This window comes from Octopus sinensis, linkage group LG11 (genome assembly GCF_006345805.1).
Source record: "Octopus sinensis linkage group LG11, ASM634580v1, whole genome shotgun sequence".
Taxonomy (NCBI): Eukaryota; Metazoa; Mollusca; class Cephalopoda; order Octopoda; family Octopodidae; genus Octopus; species Octopus sinensis.
In genome coordinates, this window is record NC_043007.1 from 64554191 (window position 1) to 64578101 (window position 23911).

Below are 23911 nucleotides of genomic sequence, written 5' to 3' on the forward strand. Positions count from 1 at the left end.
CCATGGGAACTATATGTTGATGACCTTGCCCTCAAAGCAGAATCTGTAACAGAATTAGAAAAGAAATTCCAGGCGTGGAAATAAAAGCTGGAATCAAAGGGTCTTAAAGTTAACTTAGCAAAGTCACAAAGAATTCGAACAGGACTCTTCCCGCTTCAGGTAAATGGCTTCAGTCAATATGTAGGAAAAGTGTAGGCAGAAATTCCATTTGGCGTACTCAGTGAAAGCTATGGATACGCAAGAGGTGCAATGGAACAGCAGGGAGATTAACAAAGAAAGTATGTGGTAAATGTACAAGAACCATAAAGACTACTGATACACTAGAAACTGATTTTCTCAAATATCCTGGAGGCTCTCAAGAAGTTGTAGATAATTTCTGCTACTTAGGTGACCTAATTAGTAGTGGAGAAGTTGTGCAGAAAGTATAATTTCTAGAATATAATGCAGAAAGTTCAGAGAGCTTTTACCTCTGTTGGTAACCAAAGGTCATCCTCTCTCCAGGTGAAAGGAAGATTATATGATGCATGTGTACTGCAATGCTACATGGTAGTGAGACATGAACCTTGAATGCAGTGGATATGTGAAGATTAGAGAGAAACAAGGCTGGTATGTTCCACTGGATGTGCAATGTCAGTGTGTATGTGTGACAGAATGCTAATGTATTAAGAGAAAAGTTAGGCGTAAGAAGAATTACATGCAATGTGCAAGAGAAGATACTGTGCTGCTTTGATCATGTGATGCAGATGAGTGATAACAGTTGCATAAAGCAGTACTGACCACTTAAAGTGGAGGGTAGTTGTGGAAGAGGGAGACCTAGGAAAACATGGGATGAAATATTGAAGGCCAATTTCAAAATGTTGAACCTTATGAAAATGACAGAGGACTGAGATATGTGGCACATTACTGTATTCAAGAAGACCTGCCCACCACAACAGAATTCATATCCTAAAATCAAGGTGCCATGTAAAAAGCATTGGTGTTGGTGCTACATAAAAAGCACCCAGTACACTCTGTAAAGTGGTTGGTGTTAGGAAGGGTGTCCAGCTGTAGAAACCAAACAAAGACAGACTAAGGAATCTTGTGTAGTCCCTGGCCTTACCAGCTCCTGTCAAGCTGTCAAACCCATGCCATCATTTAATGGCTGTTAAATGATGATGATGATAATGATGATGATAATGATGATGATTTTAATACTGTGGAAAGGGGAAGTGGTGTGCAACAAATGATGGCTGTAGCCCATGCAACAAAGAACAAAGTCTGATCAGTGCTAGATTTTTGAGAGCTGAATGAGCATGCGTCATGCCATACAGTTGGTGAAGCAGTGGATGTCTATGGGGAAACTTTGCAGGAATGGAGGCATAGGACAGGGGCAACTACAATCATTGGTCTTAAGGGGGCACATCCGCAGCTCTACATGTCTAAGAAATTGTGGAGGTACCAGCTGGTGAAGTACAAGGGTAGAACATACTGTTTGGCTTGGTAAAGATTCCATATGAGTTCAACATTGAAAATCATGTTGATACTTCTCAAGGTGATCTTGGAGAAGGTAGCCAAGGTGGAGCAGGCTACTAGTTCTTACACAGATGACATTCTGGTAGATGAGAGTGTGGCATTGGCAGAGGAAATTATGGGTCATTTGACCTGAGGTTATAGGAGGAAGCACTGCACTGGGGCTCAACTCTAAAGAGATAAAGTGGGCAGGCTTGTGTTCTAGAGAGAAAATGAGATTCCAGACCTGAGCAAGGACATAGGTGAGAGCTGTTCTCAATATGTGGGAAACAGGTAGGACAATATCCTGTTGCAGGATGGCTGTTTGGCATGCAGCTACATCAAGAGGTGAGCTGAAGAAGTGATCTTGGGGAGACAAAGTGGAGAGGAGGCAGTTGCCATGATGTAAGATGTCTTAGAGAGAGGAAGAGTGGAGGACCCAGTAGAGGATAGCTGGTATGTGCCTGAAACAAAAAAAGGGATTGTATGATGTGATGCAAATAGCATAGCAATAGAAGTTATTCTGGAAATGGGAGGTGTTGAGGTGGAAGATGCTGCATGATTCAGGAAGAAGGATGACTACAACCACATCAATGTAGCTGAATTGGATGTTGTGTTGAATAGTGTAAAGTTGGTACTGAGATGGAGACTATGTACTGTCAAGGTTCAGACCTATTCAGCTATGGTACAAGGGTGAGTGGCATTGGTAATCACCAACCAGAAGAGAATCCCAACAAAAGGGTCTGCAAAAATGAAAATCAAGCACCACCTGGGAATCCTGTGAGAACTGGCTACTGACTTTGGTCTGAAGCTGAATGTAGTTTTTGTGTCTTCAGAAAAAAATAAGGCAGATGCTCTTACCAGAGTAGGAAATCCCTGGTTGGAAAAAGTGGAGGATTCTCTGAGTGGAGTGGCTGTAACAAATTGGTTCGAGAGCCCAGAAATGATGAGGGTGCATAATATGTATCATATGGGAGTGGACAGGACCTTGTTTTTGATCAGGAAAGTTGACCCTGATGTCATCAGGAGAGTATTTGGAAGGTGTTCAGGAGTAGTGTCACCGATCCTGCACCAAGTGTGCATGAAACAGGGAAGATTCAAGTGGAGAAAGACTGGAAGAGGTTTCCAATAGATGTGATGCACTATCAAGGAAGGTTGTAGCTTTCAATGGTTGACTGAGAGCCAGGGCAGATGGTGGTATGGAAGGAAATCAGGATGGGGACTGTGGCTGAAATTGCAGGGTTGCTGAATACAGTACTCCTGGAAAGAGGCCAGTGGATGAACTGTTGATGGTACAGTATTTCAATTGAGGCAGTTGAAAGAAATGCTCAAAAGATGAAATATCAAATGTTTCTTGAGGGCTGCTTATAGGCCAAATGGAAATAGAATTATGGAACAACATCATCACTAAGCCCTCAAGGGGAAGAAACCTCTCCCACTGAGGCAGTTTTTTGGTATAATATGTTGCCCAAGGCAGGGCAAGCTGAGGAGTCAATTCTATGAAAAGCTGTGTTCATGTATGAATGGAGACACCTGAGCATGATAACACAGTGGTTCAAAGAAAATGAAGAGTCGGCATCAGTTTAGATCAAGGATGAAGTGCGGGTGAAACCACTAGATGCACAGTGCATGGCCCGGTAGGGAGAGGAAGAATGACTGTAATGAACTCATATAATAACATGTCAATTGATGGAATGTTGTGCCACATCTTAGAGAGAGAGAGGCTTCCCCATGACCTTGCAAAGATCACAAAAGGACAGTTGATCACCCTGGTGGAGGGATAACTTCAAAAGGGAATGAAAGGACTGTAATCAAGGGGTGAAGGGACCAAAAGCAAGAGAGAAAGGGAAACATCAGGACTGTAAGTGATGGAGGAAGTGAGATTATGCAGAGAAGTGGGTTATTCAATCTCTATCTTTTCTTCATTGGATTTGAGGGGATTAGCAGTGCGAAGCAAATACAGGGAAAGAGTGGATTCTGACCAGAAGTTGGGTAGCGTAAGCATTTAAGTTTGTGTAATAAGTTTTTCCTGATCCTGGTGGAGAGTAGTTTTCCTCTCTGTTTGAAGTTTGTCATAAGGTAAACATATTTTACATTTGCCATCCCATCTACACAGAAGTTATGTATATTACTACCACATTAATTATCCTAATATCACACCTCTAAATTGTGTTAGTATGGAACTACTTTCATAAATTGTGGTTGAAATATTTTGAAGCAGATAAGCAATAGATTTGAAATTTGAGATAACTTAAGAACAAAATGTGTCAGACTACTTGTTCCCAGTATACAGCTGAGATTTAGAATTTCAGGCTTGAATTGAAAGTGCTAAAATGATTGTTAATCACTGATTAAAGTCTAGCACACTACAAATGTGTTTTAACACTTACAATAACTTCCTAGTTATATACTTATGGAATTGAGCAGAAGGAGATAAATCTATCACAACTAACATTACTGCTATGAATTCCTAAATTGATGTGTGTTGATTTAAGTTCAGAGACTAACAAAACACCCTCTTAAGATTTTAACTCAATACTTTTGAACTGTTAACCAAATACATCCATATAACCATTGCATTTATATTTTGCACTCCAGTGTAAACTATTCTCCATCTCATTTCATTTTAAATGAAATGAGGTGGAGAATAGTTGCTTTGTAAAGCAATTGTTGTAGCTGTTATTTAGCCCAAAGTCAACTCTGACTGAGAAGACTTATGATCTGAGATGTTTTGGCCTTGACTATTCTGCTTTTTTTAATATATCCAAGACTACAGTGTGTACTTCTTCTTTGTAAAATAGTACGTGTAATTCCAGAGAGATTTAACTTCCAATTTTAATAGGCCAAGCAACCAGGTAGCGGTTTTCTCATTGGTTGGAGAAAGTTTTTCTTATTGCTTTAGTCAATTTGGAGTGAAAGCAAAACAACCAGAACTCATCATCACTTTCACTACCATTTATCAACAGCTGCAGCAGTTAAATGTTTTCTAATTTGGCTTATGTTACACTGGTCTGCAATATATATACCTCAAATGTCTTTGTCTTGTCTTGTCTTCAAATCCCAGTATTCTCATACCTGATCCAATCACCTTATCCTGAATGTTTTTTGCTGGTTCCTAATTTGTCTGCTTGATACTCCATCTTACAGTACATTTTCCTCCAAAATTTGAATCATGTGTGTGCATACAATAAAGAAAATAAAAATAAAATCTGTTTATAATACCTACCTTGATTAGTGGGTGTTACTGCATTTTCATCAACTTCTATTTTATCTCCAAACTTTCCATTTCCAATGATTGCGTGACCATCTAATAATGTTTTTTTACCATTCACATCTATTTTTGGTAGCTCAGCTATGTTCGCTGGTCTTTTCTTATTAAAAGTGTGCTTTGCACATTTCAATAGACTCATTTTAACCCAATGTGAGAATCTGACAATTCTGTCAATAGCTTCTTGTAATTTATTGGGTTCATCATCTGATTTTGAACTTTGAAGGCTTTCGGCACCAAATGAGGATAAGAGCAATGCAAGAAATAGGTTGAGTACCTGGAAGTGTCAAAATATGGTTACTCATAAAAAATGGAAAAGAGAACAGTTAGAAAGATAGATTTCTTACCACATCTTTAAACAATAAATGTTGAGGAAAGTTGGGATGAAACTATATCCCTAGTGATTCTGAAGGATAAAAGAAATATTGACACTAGAACAATTTGTATTTAGAATAGTATTGTAGACACAGTGAAGCAGCTTGTCTAGACAGTACCTAATATAAAGTCTCTTGAGGAAGGACAGAAATTGTAAAAGCATGAGCTATTTACTGCACTTAGTTGCATCTCTCAACATAATGTTGACAGATGCACCTAAATTTGAATCCCACTTGGAGCAACTTTGTCTTTCAATCTTCTAAGGTAGAAGAAAATAAGTACCAATCATAAAAGAAGATCAACACTCAATTGAAAACAACACTCTCCTTTAGATTGGCCTTGTACCAATGTCAATAAAAATATACCTGTAACACACTAGTATATCAGCAACACACAAGTTACCTCTCCTTTTACAATGTTTGTAAAACTTTTCTTTTAATGGTGCTGTCTGATTTATATTGAGCAATATCTTATGAGAACCACAGCTACAAAAAGAGTGTTTATACCATGTTAACCAGTAGTATTTGAATTGAATGTTACATGTTTTCTTATCACCTCTGTAACTGATGGTGGTGAGTAAGCTTGTCAATCAGTTGGGTTTTTGAGACATCCCCAAAGCACCAATTTTCATGGAGGGGGAGAGAGAGAGAGCATGTGCTGTAAAACCGAAAACATGATCTTGGGAGTGTTAGATGTATAAGTAATATATTAATGGTTAAGAAGGTCGGAAATGGGGTATACAGTTACTTGCATTCATGAATTCAGGGAAATGTTACTAAGGAATAGGAAATTTATTAGCTTTTTAAGAATAGGAGGTAATTCTGGAAACATTATTTAGCATAATGGTTGGGGTGTAGTCTGCCCTAATGACTTGGCTTTACTATGAAAGCCAAACTATTTAATAAACTTAGTGTTTAGGTATTCATGAATTAACAGAAGAAATTCGCATCAAAGTTTGTTGTGTTAAAAGCAGAGCTGTAAGCAAAGAAATTAACAGAGCATACAAGCTATTTCAATTTATTTTTCCATCTATCAATATTCCAATTCTTTATTTTCACAAAGTTGTATTATCTACTATTTTCTCAACTTGGATTCATTTGCATTTATATATATTGTTGTGATAAGAGTTATGACACTCCCTTGCAAGAGATAGGCTGGTCCAAGTAAAGTATAAATAGTAACGATCTGAGTAAGTTCAGAGTTTGGAGTTGAGTGAAGTTGTTTGCAGTCATAAATTTGTTGTACTAAAAGTTAGCTAATGTTTAAAGTTGCTGTTAAAATTATTGTTGGTTAAATTGTTAGTTGTTTCTGTGCTGCTTTAGCAGCAGTTTAAAGTTGTGCTTTCTCTTGATAGTACCGAGAAATAAGCAACAAGAATGTACTATTTGGAACTTAGTGGTTCAGAATTTTCCTCTTTGGAGGAGGAGTTGGTTCATGCCATCGAAGGGGGGATGAAGTTCTGGGGAAGAAAAGTTTTGCAGAGGCGGTGGAGGTGAGGAAGAGGGAGTAGACCTCTTCAACATCGAAAGTTACAGTAAAATGGGAAATAGAGTAGGTGGTGACATTAAGCTGTCACCACCCCTGAAGAAAATGGAACAGATTGACAGAAAAACTGTGATATACAAAGTATACTCGATGGAAAACAGGAGAATTGAACATGTGGAAGAAAGGATCATTGAAAAGGCATTGTGCTTGGTCTGTCCAGACATTATGTATCTGACCAGAGGGAGTAAATTTGATCCATAATAGTATTATTCAAGTTGAAACCAAAAGCAATAGAGAAAGCAATGAGAACAATAAAAACAAATAAAGTGGTCCATCTACCCACATATATGGGAAGAAGGACGTCAAGGATAAGAGTGGAGGGAGTTCCACCAGAAATTGATGTGGCTTGGGTCATGGCGACTATTCTCCTGGGTAGCAAGAAGGAGGTGGCCATCCTCCAAGCCACAAAAATGGACGGCTCAGTGTGGAAGAGACAGACGGTCAACCTGATTTTACAAAGCTGTGGTGGAGACACTGGAAAATTTGGCGGAGACTGTGTCAATTGGTGAACTGGTATTGAAAGTGTGGGTGGAGGGCAGGACTCCTTGCTGTTTTAAATGTGGCCAAAAAAGGCCACATTAGAGCACACTGCCCTCTACAAAAGTGAACAATAGAAGAAATACCAGGAAAGAAGCTAGAGGAGGAAAAAGAAAAAGAAGAAGAAAGAGAGGAAGAATGGAGTAGCAGATGACAAAAGGAAGAAGAGAAATAAGTGTAGTGCGGAACCCCAAACTTTGCCCGCACCACCCATACCCTCTGAGACCCACCCTCTTCCTACAAACACCGAACCTACCCATTCCTCTCCTAGACAAGCTAAAAAGAAAAAAGAATCACAGACACAACAAAGCACAAAAGATTCCTATCCCCATAAAGTAAACTACACTTGCATTATGACGGACGAGGACAATAAGGAACTAATCGGGATGGTAACGAGTTGGAAGACAGCAAAGTTTGTGAGTACAGATGGTTATCAGGATAAAATAGGGTGGAATATATGCATGCTATTTTCAGAAGGACAGATGGAACAAGTGAAGAAACATAAACAAGGTTTGAAATATTGGGAAATATATACAGACATTAAAAATATACCAGATAACATACAATGTGAAGAACTACTACTGAAATATGGTATCGATGTGATAAAGGGATTCACACAGAAGTAAGTATTGCTGCTCAATGTGGGGTGGATAGCACATTTCCATATTTTCATTTTCATTTCATATAATCATATTTATAATTTTATTTAAATTTTGTTTTTTATTTTGTGTTATATGTCCCCACATGTACATGTATCGTCGCCTCTTTGTTGGCCCCTTGTGGGTAATAAAGAAACAAGTTCGGAGTTGAGTGAAGTTTGTGTTAGTTCACAGTGAAGTCGGAATGTGTCACTTGGTTAGTTCACAAGGAAAATTGATTGTTGGTTCGTTAAGAGATTTGTTAGTTCATTACATTGTTTTTACTGTTGTCTGGTTATCTTATCTATTGTATGTAACAAATTATGTTACAACATCTGGTGACGAGGGTTTCAAAGCTCACATACATTATTTAACAATTTGTTTGTGATACAAATTGTTAAATAATGGAAGACCTATCAACTTCCATAGTACAGTTGCAAAAAGCAACAACAAGAGGAGTGACAGGAGTTGCAGAAGTAACTATTACAGCAACAACTACAACAATGATTTTTAGAGCTATATTCAAAGAAGTCCGAAAATGAGGTAAGTTTGATTTCGCCAGACAGCATTTTAAACTCAATTAATGAATTCACTTATTACCCAGAGGAGGCTGTAACTTTTGCATCATACTACAGAAGGTATAAGTAGATTTTTAAGCAAGATTGCAAATCATGGTTGGACGAACAAAAAGTGAGACTGTTATTGCAAAAATTAGTTCTGTTAGAGTATGAATGTTACTGTATTTTCATATTGCCCAAAAAACCCAATGAAATTTGTTTTAAAGAAACAATAGAATTACTGTTTAACATATTTGGTGATAAAACTTCTCTATTGGAGCATTGGATTATAACGGAAAATGAGAATGGTGATTTTATCACATATGCAAGAACTGTCAACAGGATGTGTGAAATTTTAAACTCAAAGAACTTACACCTGAGATGTTCAAGTGTCTTATTTTCATACAAGGTCTTACAGCAAGTGAAGGTACAGAAATTCGGGCAAGAATTCTTTCTAAATTGGAACAAGCAAACCAAGATTTAACCTTACAGTCTGTGGCAAAAGAATGCCAAAAGATGGTAAACCTGAAAGACAATGTTGAAAATTTCAAGAAAAGGATTCCTCAAAGATACAGATATGCCGACCAGAAAAGTACAACTATAAAAGAGCACCACGTCCTAATCCATGTTATAGGAGCGGCGGGGGATAGGGGGGGGGGTCGGAATACATTTAAGAAAAGATTGTTCATTTAAAAATCCAAAATGTTACAGTTGCAAAAGAATTGGTCACAAAAGATCACACTGCAGAACAAAATTATGAAGGTCAAACATTAAAAATCCTAGGGTGCTCTCAGCAGAAACAAAAATTGATCCCCCCCCCCACCAAATTCGAACATGTAAAAATAAATGGATTGCATATTAAACTTCAATTAGATACTAGAAGTGATATTTCAATAATAATATGGACACATGGAAGAAAATAGGGAAACCTATGTTAAGAAAAACAGCAAAATCTGCTTGTAATGTGATGGGTGACAAATTACATTTCATAGGCGAAATGTGGACTAATGTCACATTTCAGGGGAAAACATGCAAAGCGAAAGTGTTTGTCATTAAAAATGCAACTGATCTGTTTGGTACCGATTGGTTTGAATTATTTGATTTATGGGACCTCCCCATAAATCTCTACTGTAAAAACGTAAATGGTTGTACCTCTAAAAATAATTTGCCTGGAGAGTTATAGAGAAAATTTTTTTAAAATGTTCCTGCAAATACTCACAAACAAGGTCTATGTACAAAGACTGAAGCATGTTTTGAATTAGATGATAATGTTACACTTATGTTCAAGTCTAATAGGAAAGAGCCTTTTGCGGCAATAAAGCAAGTGGCTGATGAGTTGGACAGATTGAAAAAAAAAAACAGAATCATTGAAAAAGTGATTATATGAAATGGGCTGTTCCGACTGTATGTATAAAAAAGAAAAATAACAAAATTAGGTTGTGTGCTAATTTTTCAACTGGTTTAAATGACTATTTAAAAATGAATCATTATCCACTACTCACCCCAGAAGATATTTTTACAAAACTAAACAGAGGAAAAATATTTTCAAAACTGATCTGTCTGATTTAAATTTAAAAATCAAAGTAGATAAAAAATGCTCAAAGCTGTTAACAGTCAACACACAGAGAGGTCTATACAAATACAATAGACTACCTTTTGGACTGAAGGTAGCACCTGCAATATTTCAACAGGTGATGGACATGATGTTGGCATACTGTCAATTTGTTACTCCTTACCTTGATGGCGTGTTAAAAACGAATTGATGAATGAGCATATCAAGCATGTGAAGTGTGTCTTTAAAAAATTAAGGATTATAGTTGCACACTCAGTGAAGTGTGAATTTTTTTTGCCTAAAATCAAATACCTAGGTCAAATCATAGATAAGAATGGAAAATGTCCTGATCCGTTGGGGGCAGATGTAATCAAGAATATGCCTTCTCCAATGAATAGACTGACATTACAAGCTTTCTTTGGCTTAGTAAATTACTATCAACACTACATTCGGAATATACATAAATTGAGAGCACCATTAAACGATTTATTAAAAAAGAAGTAAAATGGAATTGGTCAGTAAAGTACCAAAATGCATTTGGAGGCATAAAGAAAATACTAATTTCTGACTTATCACTAATGCATTTCGACTCTAGATTGGACATTGTTGAAGCATCTGATGCTTCGGAGTATGGAATAGGAGCAGTCTTGCTACACAAGTATAAAGATGGAAATATGAAGCCAGTTGTTCATTCTTCATGTTCGCTGATAGCAGCAGAAAAAAAAGTATAGTCAGACACAGAAGGAGGCTCTATTGATTACTTTTGTGGTAAAAAAATTTCACAAATTTCTACATGGTAGAAGTTTTTTTTATTACAAACCAACCATCAACCATTACTATCAAGTTTTGGATCAAAGAAGGGATTGCCTACCCATACAGCAAACCGACTGCAATGCTGGGGTACAATGTTGCTGAACTACAATTTCAAGATGCAGTATATTCCCTTGAAAAATATTGGTCATGCAGACTGTTTATCAAAGCTAATTCCCAAGTGCATGGAACCATTAAAAGAGACTGTGATAGCATCATTGCAGTCAGGAAATGAAGTAAGGAGCATTGTGTATAATATAATCCGGGAACTGTCAGTGACAGCACATGATATAAAAATGAAATCTGTAGAGGATAGTTACATTACAAGAATGAAAGAAACATTGAAAAATAAGCATAATAAAAATACAAATTCAAATAATTTATCACTATGCAACAATGTCTTAATGTACGTGCAGAGACTAGTAGTACCAAGTGCACTATAGAAATGAGTTTTACAACAATTCCATTGTGGACACCAGGGAATGTCCTGAATGAAAGCTTTAATGAGGAGCTGTGTATATTGGCCGACTATGGACAAAGACATAGAGACATTGGTGAAAGCATATAGAGGTTGCACATTGGCGAGACTGAGAACCTATGATTCAGGATACATATCGACTATGGTGGACCAGTGAACGGCGCATACTATCTAATCATTGTGGATAGCTATACAAAGCAGTCAAAGGTATGCAGATGTAATATACCCACAGCAATGACAACAATAAAGTTCCTACTCGAGTTATTTGCTTGAAACAGTGTTCTAGACATATTGGTTTCAGATAATGGAACACAATTCATGGGATATGAATTAAGAAAGTTTTGCAAAATACATGCCATAAAGCACATCTTTATCCTGCCCTGCCACTCGAGGTCAAATGGGCAGGTGGAAAGATTTGCCAACCTGTTCAATTCAGGAAAGTCACCAGTAGAGCTAATGTTTGTGCATAAAATAAGATCGATCTTCGATGAATTATTGCCAGGAAAAAATACATATAAAGGAAAGACAAAAAATGCATTTGAAGGAAATACAAGAAATATTACAAAATATTTCGAAGAAGGAGATAACGTTTATTTTAAAAATTACAAAAATGGTAAAGAAGGTTGGGAGGATGACTGTGTAATCAAAAGATTAGGTAACATGATGTATTTAATTAAAGGACAACGTTTGGAACATAAGAGACACCTTAACCAGTTAAAGATGAGACATACAGAAGAACAAAGAGTAATACCAATGGACGTCTTCTATGATATGTTTGAAGTGCCAGCACTGAGAGATAATAAACCCTGTAGAACTAGCTTCAGAAAACGAAAACAGACTGAATATCTGGAAGTAATACCTAAACGAAAAAGATATTAAATTTTCAAAAAAAAAAAAAAAAGGAGAGGTGCTGGAAAGAAAAAAAAAAATACCGCTTCCTCACACTAATTGAAATCTCGAAAGAGAAATGTGATGAGATTTACGATACCTCCTTGCAAGAGATAGACTGGTCTGAGTAAAGTATAAATAGTAATAACCCGAGTAAGTTCAGAGTTTGGAGTCAAGTGATGTTCGTGTTAGTTTGCAGTGAAGTGAGAAGGTGTCAGTTGGTTAGTTCACAAGGAATATTGATTGTTAGTTCGTTACATTGTTTTTACTCTTGTCTGGTTATCTTATTTATTGTATGTAATAAATAACATTACAGTACATGCACACACATATATGGTCAATTCAAGGATATCTTATCCTCATTAGGGATTAATAAATCCAAAATTTCACTGGTTTAATCTCCATCACATTAGAAGAAAATTTCTGATGCATTATGGATTATTATATTAGGTAAAATTAATAATGTAAGAAAATGGAGAGTTAAAGACATATAGTTAATTTATTTGTGGTTTTGTGCCAGGGAGAAGCACCACTGATGCTATATTTCTGGTAAGAGGAGAAATACCTGGCCAAAGATAAACCTCTGTACTTGGCCTTTGTTGACTTGGAGAAAGCCTTTGACAAGGTCCTCCAATCCCTTATCTAGTGGTCAATGTAGAAACTGGGGATAGCTGAGTGGTTGGTAAGAGCTGTACAAGCCATGTACAGGGATGCTACCAGTAAGTGAGGGTTGGCAATAAGTAGAGCAAAGAATTCAGGGTACAAGTAGGGGTTCGTCAAGGATCTGTGCTCAGCTTTCTCTTGTTTATCATAGCCCTCCAGGAAATAACAGAGGAATTTAAGACAGACTTCCCCTGGGAGCTCCTCTATGCAGATGATCTTGCTCTTATAGGTGAATCACTACCAGAACTAGAGAAGTTTCAGGTATGGAAGAAAGGTCTAAAATCGAAGGGCCTTAGAGTTAACCTAGCAAAAACCAAAGTCTTAGTAAGTAGGAAGCAGACAAATCACAAATCCCTTCAGGTATATGGCCCTGCTGAATCTGTAGAAAAGGCATAGGTAGAAACTCCATAAGATGTAACTAGTGCAAGCTTTAGACACATAAGAGATGCAGCAATATCAGAGGATACCAGCTTTTGTATGTGGAAGATGCACAAGTACAATAAACGCTGAAAATATGCAGAAAATAGACTCCATCAACTGCCAGGGGGATAAACTAGAGGTAGTAGATAGCTTCCATTATCTAGGTGACCAAGTTAGTAGTGGAGGGGATGCTTTGAGAGCATAGCTGTGAGAATAAAATTAGGCTAGGCAAAGTTTAGAGAACTCCTACTTCTGCTGGCAACAAAGGGCCTCTCTCTCAGAGTGAAAGGTAAATTGTATGATGCTGTGTGTGAACAGTCATGCTACATGGCAGTGAAACATGGGCTGTGACAGCAATGGACATGCATAGGCTTGAAAGAAAGGAAGCCAGTATGCTTTGCTGGATGTGCAATGTCAGTATGCATGTTTGACAGTGTGTAAGCATCTTGAGAGAAAAATTAGGCATAAGAGGCATCAAATATGGTGTGCAAGAGAGATGACTGTACTGGTATGGTCATGTGATGCATATGAATGGGGACAGCTGTGTAAAGAAGTGCCAGTTTCTAACTGTCGAGGGTACCTGTAGTAGAGGTAGACCCAGAAAAACATGGGAAGAAGTGGTGAAGTATGATCTTTGAACTTTGAGCTTCACAGAGGCAATGACTAGTGACCTCATGGAGGCAATAACTGAGACCTTTGGCATTAGGTCATGCTTGAGAAGTAGACCCATCAAACCCATTGAGCAACATTGCAGCCATGACAGATACCGGTGTCAAGCAATTGTCACCCATACTGGTGGCATGTAAAAGCACCCATTACACTTTTGGAGTGGTTAGCGTTAGGAAGGGCATCCAACTGTAAAAACGATGCCAAATAAGACTGGAGTCTGGTGCAGCCTCCAAGCTTACCAGCCCTGGTCAAACTATCCAACCCATCAGTTCATTTATTTATATACCTAGAAAATGCATATTATGTATTTATCTGATAAGTACTATGTGTATTATGTCATTGACTTGCATTTAGTTAAAGAAAAAGGCGAACGGAATAGTTTATAAACCTGTTAGTTCATTTAAATATCTTACTGGGATTTCTTATAAAACTTAATTATTCATATAACTGTTAAAAGTTATATTAACTTATAATGTCTATTTATGATAAATTTATCTATTATGTAATACAACTGGATACAGTTAAGTAAAATAAAATAAGTTAATCGTGTTTTTATGTATATTAAATGTTTATAAATGTTTAAAAACAGTAAATGGTTAATTTAGAATGTCAACCCAACAGAGGGACCAGCTATCCAAGTTGACAGTACCTTGGCCGATATAACAATTAAGTGTATGAAGACAGGGAAAGCTCCCAGCCCATCAGGAATCACCGCAGAGATGCTCAAAATATCTGGCAGTGTCGGCTGTAGCCTAGTCACCTGTATAGTTAACCAGTTGATACACGAAGGAGTCATACCAAATGACTGGTGTAGCAGCATAATAGTCAACTGCTACAAAGGTAAAGGTGATGCTTTAGATACAAATAATTACAGAGGTATCAAGTTGTTGGATCAGGTAATGAAGGTCATGGAGAGGGCCGTAGCCCAACTAATTAGGGACAAAGTCAGTTTAGATGAGATGCAGTTTGGGTTTGTGCCAGGGAAAAGCACCACTGATGCTATATTTCTGGTAAGACAGATGCAGGTGAAATACCTAGCCAAAGATAAACCTCTGTACCTGGCTTTCGTTGACATGGAGAAAGCCTTTGACAGTGTCCCCCGATCCCTTATCTGGTGGTCAATGAGGAAACTTGGGATAAATGAATGGTTAGTGAGAGCTGTGCAAGTCATGTACAGGGATGCTGTCAGTAAGGTGAGGGTTGGCAACGAGTACAGTGAAGAATTCTGAGTAGAGGTAGGGGTCCACCAAGGTTCAGTCCTCAGCCCCATCCTATTTATCAGGCAATAACAGACAGGATGCCCCTGGGAGCTCCTCTATGCTGACGACCTTGCCCTATTGCTGAGTCACTATCAGAACTAGAGGAGAAGTTTCAAGTGTAGAAACAAGGATTAGAAATGAAGGGCCTTAGAGTCAACCTAGCTAAAACCAAAGTCCTAATAAGTAGGAAGACAGGCAAACCACAAATCCCTTCAGGTAGATGGCCCTGCTCGATCTGTAGAAAGGGCATAGGTAGAAACTCTATAAGATGTACCCAGTGTAAGCTGTGGACACATAAGAGGTGCAGTAATATCAAAGGAAGACTAACTGCGAAGATAGTTTTTGTATGTGGCAGATGCTCAGGAGAAATAAACACTGAAAATTTGCAGAGAACAACTTCTGCCACATTCCAGGAGGAAAAACTAGTAGTTGTTGATAGCTTCTGTTACCTAGGTGACCAAGTCAGTAGCAGGGGAGGGTGCGCTGAAAGTGTAGCCGCTAGAATAAGAATAGCCTGGGCAAAGTTCAAGAGCTCTTACCTCTGCTGGTGACAAAGGGCCTCTCGCTCAGAGTAAAAGATAGACTGTATGATGCATGTGTACGAACAGCCATGCTACATGGCAGTGAAACATGGGCTGTGACTGCTGAGGACATGCATAAGCTCGCAAGGAATGAAGCTAGTATGCTCTGGTGGAAGTGTAATGTCAGTGTGCATACTCGACAGAGTGTTAGTACCTTGAGAGAAAAGTTGGACCTAAGAAGCATCAGATGTGGTGTTCAAGAGAGACAACTGTGCTGGTATGGCCATGTAGCAAGAATGGATTTGGATAGCTGTGTGAAAAAGTGCCACACCCTAGTGGTTGAGGGAACCTGTGGAAGAGGTATACTCAAGAAGACCTGGGATGAAGTGGTGAAGCATGACCTTCAAACATTGGGCCTCACCAAGGCAATGACTAGTGACCGAGACCTTTGGAAATATGCTGTGCTCGAGAAGACTCGGCAAGCCAAGTGAGACCATAATCTCATGGCTTATACCAGGGGTGTAACCAGCCCACTTATGCATACCTTTCCTTCATTGGACACTAAACTCTGCTTGCAAAGACCTGTTGAAGCAAGTGAAATCGAAATCAAAATCAAATTCAAAGACTGGCATTTGAGTGTGATCGTTACCTGCATCACCTTACTGGCACTTGTACTGGTGGCACGTGAAAAAACATTCGAGCGAGGTCGTTGCCAGTGCTGCTAGACTGGCTCCTGTGCAGGTGGCACATAAAAACACTATTTGAGCTTGGCCATTGCCAGTACTGCCTGACTGGCTCTTGTGCTGGTGGCGTGTAAAAGTACCCACTACACTCTCGGAGGGCTTGGTGTTAGGAAGGGCATCCAGCTGTAGAAACTCTGCCAGATCAGATTGGAGCCTGGTGCAGCCATCTGGTTTGCCAGACCTTTGTCAAATCATCCAACCCATGCTAGCATGGAAAGCAGACATTAAACAATGATGATGATGATGTATATAAAGGTAGAAAATCATATAACAGGGAATAAATGAATAATTATTTATGCTAATGTATATATAAATATCTCTATACACACACACACATATATGTACATATATATATATATATATATATATATATATATATATATATATATATATATATATACATACAGAGAATTCATGAAAAAACAAAAGACGAAGACAGGTGGTGTAGAAAACAAACAGATGTATTAGTATAACGCTTGGGAATTGAAAAAGTCTTTAACGTTTCGAGCCTACGCTCTTCCACATAAAGGAACACAGAAAGAAACAAGGAGATTAAAAAAATGTGTGTAGTGGCTACCAATATCTCATGGTGAATGCTGGATATAAAGGTCACACAGGAGAGCGAAGAAGTAGGGGAGATAACAAAGTAGTAGCGAACCCAAAATATATATATATATTATAGAGGCTGGCTTATACCACTCTGTCATGTGGGAAGGGGAGTACCATTTTCACTACAACAGAACTGTAGTAAGATTCTAATTTGTTATGAAGAAGTTTTCTTCCTCTTTACAACAATATATCAAATGAAAGACATTTTTTAGAACTGGTTTGAAATAAGAAGAGAAATTAAATAAGTGTGGTATTCCTAGAGAAAGGCACATTACTCAACTTCATTCATTGTTAAAAGGTTAAGTTGTACGCAGGGTATCAGCTGTAAAATTATTTAATAAGCAACAGCTTAAATATGCTGAACATATTTATACAACAACATATCAAACAAAAGGCTTTTTTTAGAACTGGTTTGAAATAAAAAGAGAAATTAAATATATGGGGTGTTCCTGGAGCAAGGCTCATTACTCAATTTCTTTCATTGTTAAAAGGTTAAATTGTACAAAGGGTATCATCTGTAAAATTATCTAATAAACAACAGCTTAAATACGTTGAACATATTTTTACAACAATGGTAAGTTCAAAAGAATCATCTTATTGTTTAAAAAATGTTCTCAAATATGATACCCCCTATAAAAACATGCTTAATCTTGATTTATAGTTATTGTTTTTACCTTTTCTTGTTTTTCAAAACATGTTTTACTGTTCTGTATTTGTTATTGGAGGAAGGAATTATTAGAATGTTTGCTTTTAATTGAGTGGTTTCTTAATTTAGTTGTCAGATATGATGATCTGCTTCTGTTCAAGTTGATAGAAATAAAGCATGTAAAGTAATGAGCCTTGCCTGAAGCAAGAAGGCAATAAATATGTAAAGGTCTCTGAGCTCTTATGGATTGTAGAGAAAACTTAATTAATGTTGAATAAATGAAACAAAGAGTAACAAAGTGATAATACTTACTACAAGATTGCCAATGATCATGGTTAGTAAGAAGAATGGTACGCAGGCATATCCAGATACTTTCATACACATCCACATGGATTCAATCCATTCGCCACACAATACACGAAATACAATCATGAATGAGTGCAAAAAGGTTCTAAAACCCCATCGAGGGAGTTCATTATCTTCAAAATTCGATAGAATTTCATATTTTTCTCCAAATAATTGCTGTCCCATGACAGCAAAGATGAACACTATGATGCCCAACACAAGTGTCAGGTTACCGAGGGCACCCATAGTTCCGGCTACAATGCCGATTAACATATTTAAGGTAGGCCAAGATTTTGCGAGTTTGAACACTCGAAGCTGCAATAGAAAAACAAAGAAAGAATTAAATCTGTGTAAATCAGATAAGCTAAAATTTTGTTCATAATTATTAATATAAATAGAAATAAGTTTTTTTAAGAATAATTCTGAGAGTGCTTTGACAAAAGTTTTATAAACAGTCAATATAACTCTTATGGATTGATTATATTAAATAGTAGAATACATTCAAAACAAAATATACTCACTAATCGGAAAGACCGTAAAACAGATAAGCCTTGTACTCCCTCTAATCCCAGTTCCATTAAACTTAAAAATACAATGAAAGAATCGAAGATGTTCCAAGGGTCTCTGAAGTAGGTTGACGGCGCGAGAGCGAGAATTTTTAGGAAGGCTTCAGCTGCAAAAACAGCTGTAAAAACCTGGAAAACATAACAGAATACATCAAATCAGAAACCTAAAAGTTAGCATAAAATGATATCTATGTTAAAATAATAAATTGACATAAATAACTAATTCTTAAGATCAATTCTTTGTATGCAAACATATTTTCTTTTTTTCATTGTTTGACATCACATTTTCTAATGCTAGATGGGTAGGATGAGTGTGAAAATCTAAATATTTGCAAAGTCGATGAATATCTATTATTTGGTAGCTATGAAGCAAAAATAGAATTTACTTTCAATTTAGTGAAACAAAAAACTTTAGTTAAAAAAAGTTTAAAAAAATGATATATATATATATATGTATAAATAATAATAATAATAATAATAATAACAATAATAATAATAATAATAATAACCATCCTTTCTATTAGAGGTACAAGGCCTGAAATTTAGTAGGAGGGGACCAGTCGGTTATGTTGATCCCAGTGTTTCACTGGTACATAATTTATCGACTCTGAAAGGATGAAAGGCAAAGTTGATTTCCACAGAAATTGAACTCAGAATGCAGCAACACAGAGTGCTAAAAATCCTGCCAGCTCACTGCCTTAATAATAATAATAATAATAATAATAATAATAATAATAATAATAATAATAATAATCCTTTCTACTAGAAGCACAAGGAGTGAAATCTTGGGGGAGAGGGTAAGTCGATTACATTGGCCCTAGTGTATCACTGGTACTTAATTTATCAACCCCCAAAGGCTGAAAGCAAAGTAGACCTTGGTGGAATTTGAACTCAGAATGTAGTGATGGGTAAAATACTGCTAAACATTTTGCCCAGTGTGCTAACGATTCTGCTAGCTCACTATCTTAATAATAATAATGATGATAATAATAATTGTCATATTGCCACAAGACTGCAGTTTTGTGGGAGAAGGGTATAGTTTATTCATTTGATTACATTATGTATACTTATTTTACGCAGAGGCATGAAAAACAAAATTGATTGTGGTCAGACATGAAATTAGAAAACTGAGGGATAAGACTAAATATTGCAAAGTCTGTTGCTCTACCATGTGTGTTTATGCATCAGAATATATTTTCCCTTTGAAAAATACTTACATAGTTGCCCATTTCTAAAGCATCTTGTAGACCTTTCGACATATCGTAATGATCAATAGCCATAAAAACGGTATTTAATACGATGCACAATGTTATAAACAGATCCACGAAGGCATCCATAATGAAAAATCCAATATATCCCTGCAATGTCTTAAAGGGCGGCCAGCAATCCCAAGCACAGAAAATTCGGAACAATTTGTCCTTAAGCAACTCAGGTTGAGAAGCGGTTGAACTGACAGAACCTGCAAGTAAAGATGTTGAACTGACAGAACCTGCAAGTAAAGGTGAACAAATGTAATAACAAAGAAAATTTACACATAAAAATATGGAAGTCATGTCACTCAAACTTTATATGTTGGTAATTTAGCTTCAGCTGTGTGAGTGCAAATGTATGTGTGTGTGTGTGTGTGTGTATGTGCGCATGAGAGTTGTGTGCATGTGTGCATGTACATGTATGTATGTGTGTGCATACAGATGTGAGGTTATAGATACATACATACATACATATATATATATATATATATATATATATATATATATATATATATATAACACACATATACACATGCATATATATGCATACATATATATATGTGTAAATATATATATATTCATGCACACATTTTACATTTATATATTTAAAATAATATAATATACATATGTATATGTAAAAATAATCTACAATTTATATGTCTAAAATAATACTGCATCAAATATATATCATAGTGATTTTAAGTTTAAAGGTAATAATGACTGTTGCTTTCATACAAACACATGCATACAAAATCACATAGCAAATGTAAACTTCACTCTATTATTATATAGGGACATTAAGTAACATATGGATATATCTATAAGTAGTTACCATATATACATGATGGTCTTTCAACTGAATATTGTAAACTTCTTATCCTATCACAGGAACTAAATTTCTCTGCTTCACTTAGCTGGTACCAGAAAGGTGAAAAATACAGAGAGAATAGCTAATTATGCTTTTGAGCTAACATCTCAAGAAGGAGAAGGAATGATTGTATGTTTATTCATTGACTTGTATATTTGTTCATTGACTTGTATATTTATTCATTGACAAACATGAAAATTGAAACACCAGTAACAGTGATTTTGTGTTTCTACTCAAACTTACATTGATTTAGTCTACATGTAAGATTGTCTATAAAATAAGGAGAAATGCAGCTCAATCAGTGTTTAACTGATTATTTGAAGAATTTTGGAGGCTTATAGAATAGATGCATGTTCAATTTCTCATATATTATGATCATTTTTTGGGATACATGACAGGGTTGGCAAATTTCACAGCAGCAATAACAAATAAATTGCCACATCTTATCTCTCAGGCAGTATCTTCTAAAAAGTGTTGCAGAAATGAATATTTCCAATGTTAATATTCCAAAGTTCCTAGTAACCTTAACACTTCAGAAAAACTGTTTAATGCAATCTCAAAGCAATGAAATAACTTGACCTGAATACAAACTCGGAGGAGATCATCATCATCATCCAGTGTTTTAAATCTGGGTTTTGTCCCTGTTAATGGGGGTGATCGCATCTACTTCAATGCCATAGCAACCACCCTCACACCATTTCACCTGGTTTTGGACATCCTCCTTTTTCAAACCAACCCTCCCAATCTCCTCCTCCACCTGTTCCCTCCAGCTTTTCCTCAGTATACCTCACTTTTGTGCTCCATTTACCTCAAATGCAATCACTCTCCTCAGAACATGCTCTTCATCCCTCCTCAACAGAAAGCTATGCGTGGGTATGTATCAGTAAGTAAGAACCTGACAATTATGTAGCAAATATGAATGGGATCTGAGGCAACCAAGAGTTGATTTGTGATGTAAAAAGAGAAAAAAGAAACTCATTGAAAGTTCACAATTTTGGATAAGTTCATATGACATGGGAGAAATGAAAGTACTGACATTTGGACCAAACTTGTTTGAATTTGTGAACTAATCAGATAGCTGAACTTATGTAAGATATACAGTGTAAAAACTTATTGAGAATTCATAAAACAGTTTACTAAAAAATACTATCTTCCCCAGAGGTATTATATCATACCATACAAGTATAAAATGCTAATTGATGGAAACAACTTTGCCAAAAAGCTGAAAGACATAATGGATGCAGATGTATTTGAACTTTTTGAAAGTCTGAATATTCCAGTAAAAGTTTGATCCACCACAATCAAAATAAATATGTAATATGATCCATCTCACAATCATATAGTCTTAGGTTCAATTCCACTGTATAAAATCTTGGGAAAGTGTCATCTACCAAAAATCTTGGGTAGAACCAAGCCCTGTAAATGAAAGTGGGTAGATGGGAATTATGTGGAAGCCTGTAAGTTGGTTGCATTTGCTATTGTTAGGCTTAATCTGTTGCCTCAACTCTTGGCCTTACAGGAAAGCAAAAGATAATTTTCCAAAATAATAATTTTCCAAAATAATAATTTTCCTTGATATCCTGCTTATATTGTAGCAAAGAATGAGGTGTGGTTCCTTCTCTTTACTCCACCAATCTTGAAAGCCCTGCAAAAAAGTCATGGCCATGGCCCATTCTTTTCTGACTAAGCCATACATTACATACAATTGCCTAATTGAATCTACAAGGAGATAAGCATACTACTAATGAGTGCCTCTGACTATATTTTAACAAGAATCATGTCATTTTATTATTCTTATTCTATTATAAAGGAAACATCTACTAACAGTATGAACAAAAAAAAATGTACATACAAACTATATATATATATCTGTTGTTATTTACTACACATGCATCTATTTTTACACTATGTCTTCTATTTTTGTACCTGCACATGCAAAACTAAATAAACACATTCCCAACCATGTACATATATTTCCATGATTTCATATTTTATCTATTTGCATACATTCCTGCAAATAAGCACACCTATCCACACACTCAAATATATTAAGCATACACATACACACAAATGCATAATAATTGCTATATGTAATTTCACTAAAAATACATTAAAACAATGTTTAATTCTTTTTATAACATATCCAAAAAATAATGCAATGGCACTTAAGGTGAGTTGCATATGATTAAAGCTATATATGGAAAGTGATATAAGGAAAAGCTGTTACTACTATATTGTAATGCAGCAAGTGTTTCAAAATTAAGATATGATGTTTTTAGTGCGGTTTCTTTTCATATATTTGTCAAAATTGGGAATTTTGTGGGCCTTGTTAGGTTTTGTTAGTAAGTGCAAGCTGAATTTGTCAACTTTCTGATATACACTAATGATTTGTAACTATATTTTTGTCAAATATTTTTGCAGTAGTAGTAGTAATAATAATGATAATAATCTTTTCTACTAAAGGCACAAGGCCTGAAATTTATGGGAAGGGGACTAGTCGATTACATCGACTCCAGTGTTTCACTGGTGCTTAATTTATTAACCCTGAAAGGATGAAAGGCAAAGATGACCTTGGAATTTGAACTCACAATGTAGTGATGGGCGAAGTACTACTAAGCATTTCGCCAGGCATGCTAACAATTCTGCTAGCTCACTGCCTTAATAATGATGACAATAATAATACTAATCCAACATTATATCTTTGTTTTAGAAATTTACACAAAAACTGTGTGCCTAAATCTCCAATACACACACACACACACCCAAACCCACACACCCACAGCTACACATACACATACACACACACACACAAACACATAAATGAATGTATTTATATGTTGCATTGAATTTATGTCTCTATTCTAGTTCCCTTTTTATGGCTTTTTCATATTTTTGTATGAGTTCCTTGCAGTTTGTTGTATTGTTGTCTCATCTTCATGATGAAGTGATGTTGGCATGTGTTTCAGTCACTATATAGTAGACAGAGCCAAGGTGATTTTGTGTGTGTGTGTGTATGTGTGTGTGTGTGTGTGTGTGTGTGTGTGTGTGTGTGTGTGTGTGTGTGTGTGTGTGTGTGCGTGTGTGCATGTGCATATGCATATATGCAATTACATTGTGAAGAGCCATTTTCACCTTCAAAACATAACTGCATGTATGAATATATACAATGAAAAATTTGAGTGCTAAATGGTTTTAGTAATATAATTTTTAAAAGCC

General features: G+C 36.4%; 1 protein-coding gene across 3 annotated transcripts in view; it reads right to left on the reverse strand.

The window, feature by feature from the left end:
• LOC115217005 (sodium channel protein type 4 subunit alpha B-like) overlaps nt 1-23911 on the reverse strand; it is a 155490-nt gene that overhangs the window by 32726 nt on the left and 98853 nt on the right. For 2 of the 3 annotated variants that reach the window (XM_036507622.1, XM_036507621.1), the window contains 4 exons: nt 19795-20066; nt 18533-18706; nt 17979-18326; nt 4715-5033 (listed from right to left, as the gene is read on the reverse strand). In XM_036507622.1, the coding sequence (XP_036363515.1) occupies nt 4715-5033; nt 17979-18326; nt 18533-18706; nt 19795-20066 (1113 nt within the window). The remainder of the gene's footprint in view (nt 1-4714; nt 5034-17978; nt 18327-18532; nt 18707-19794; nt 20067-23911) is intronic. The other variant, XM_036507623.1, reaches the window with a different exon arrangement.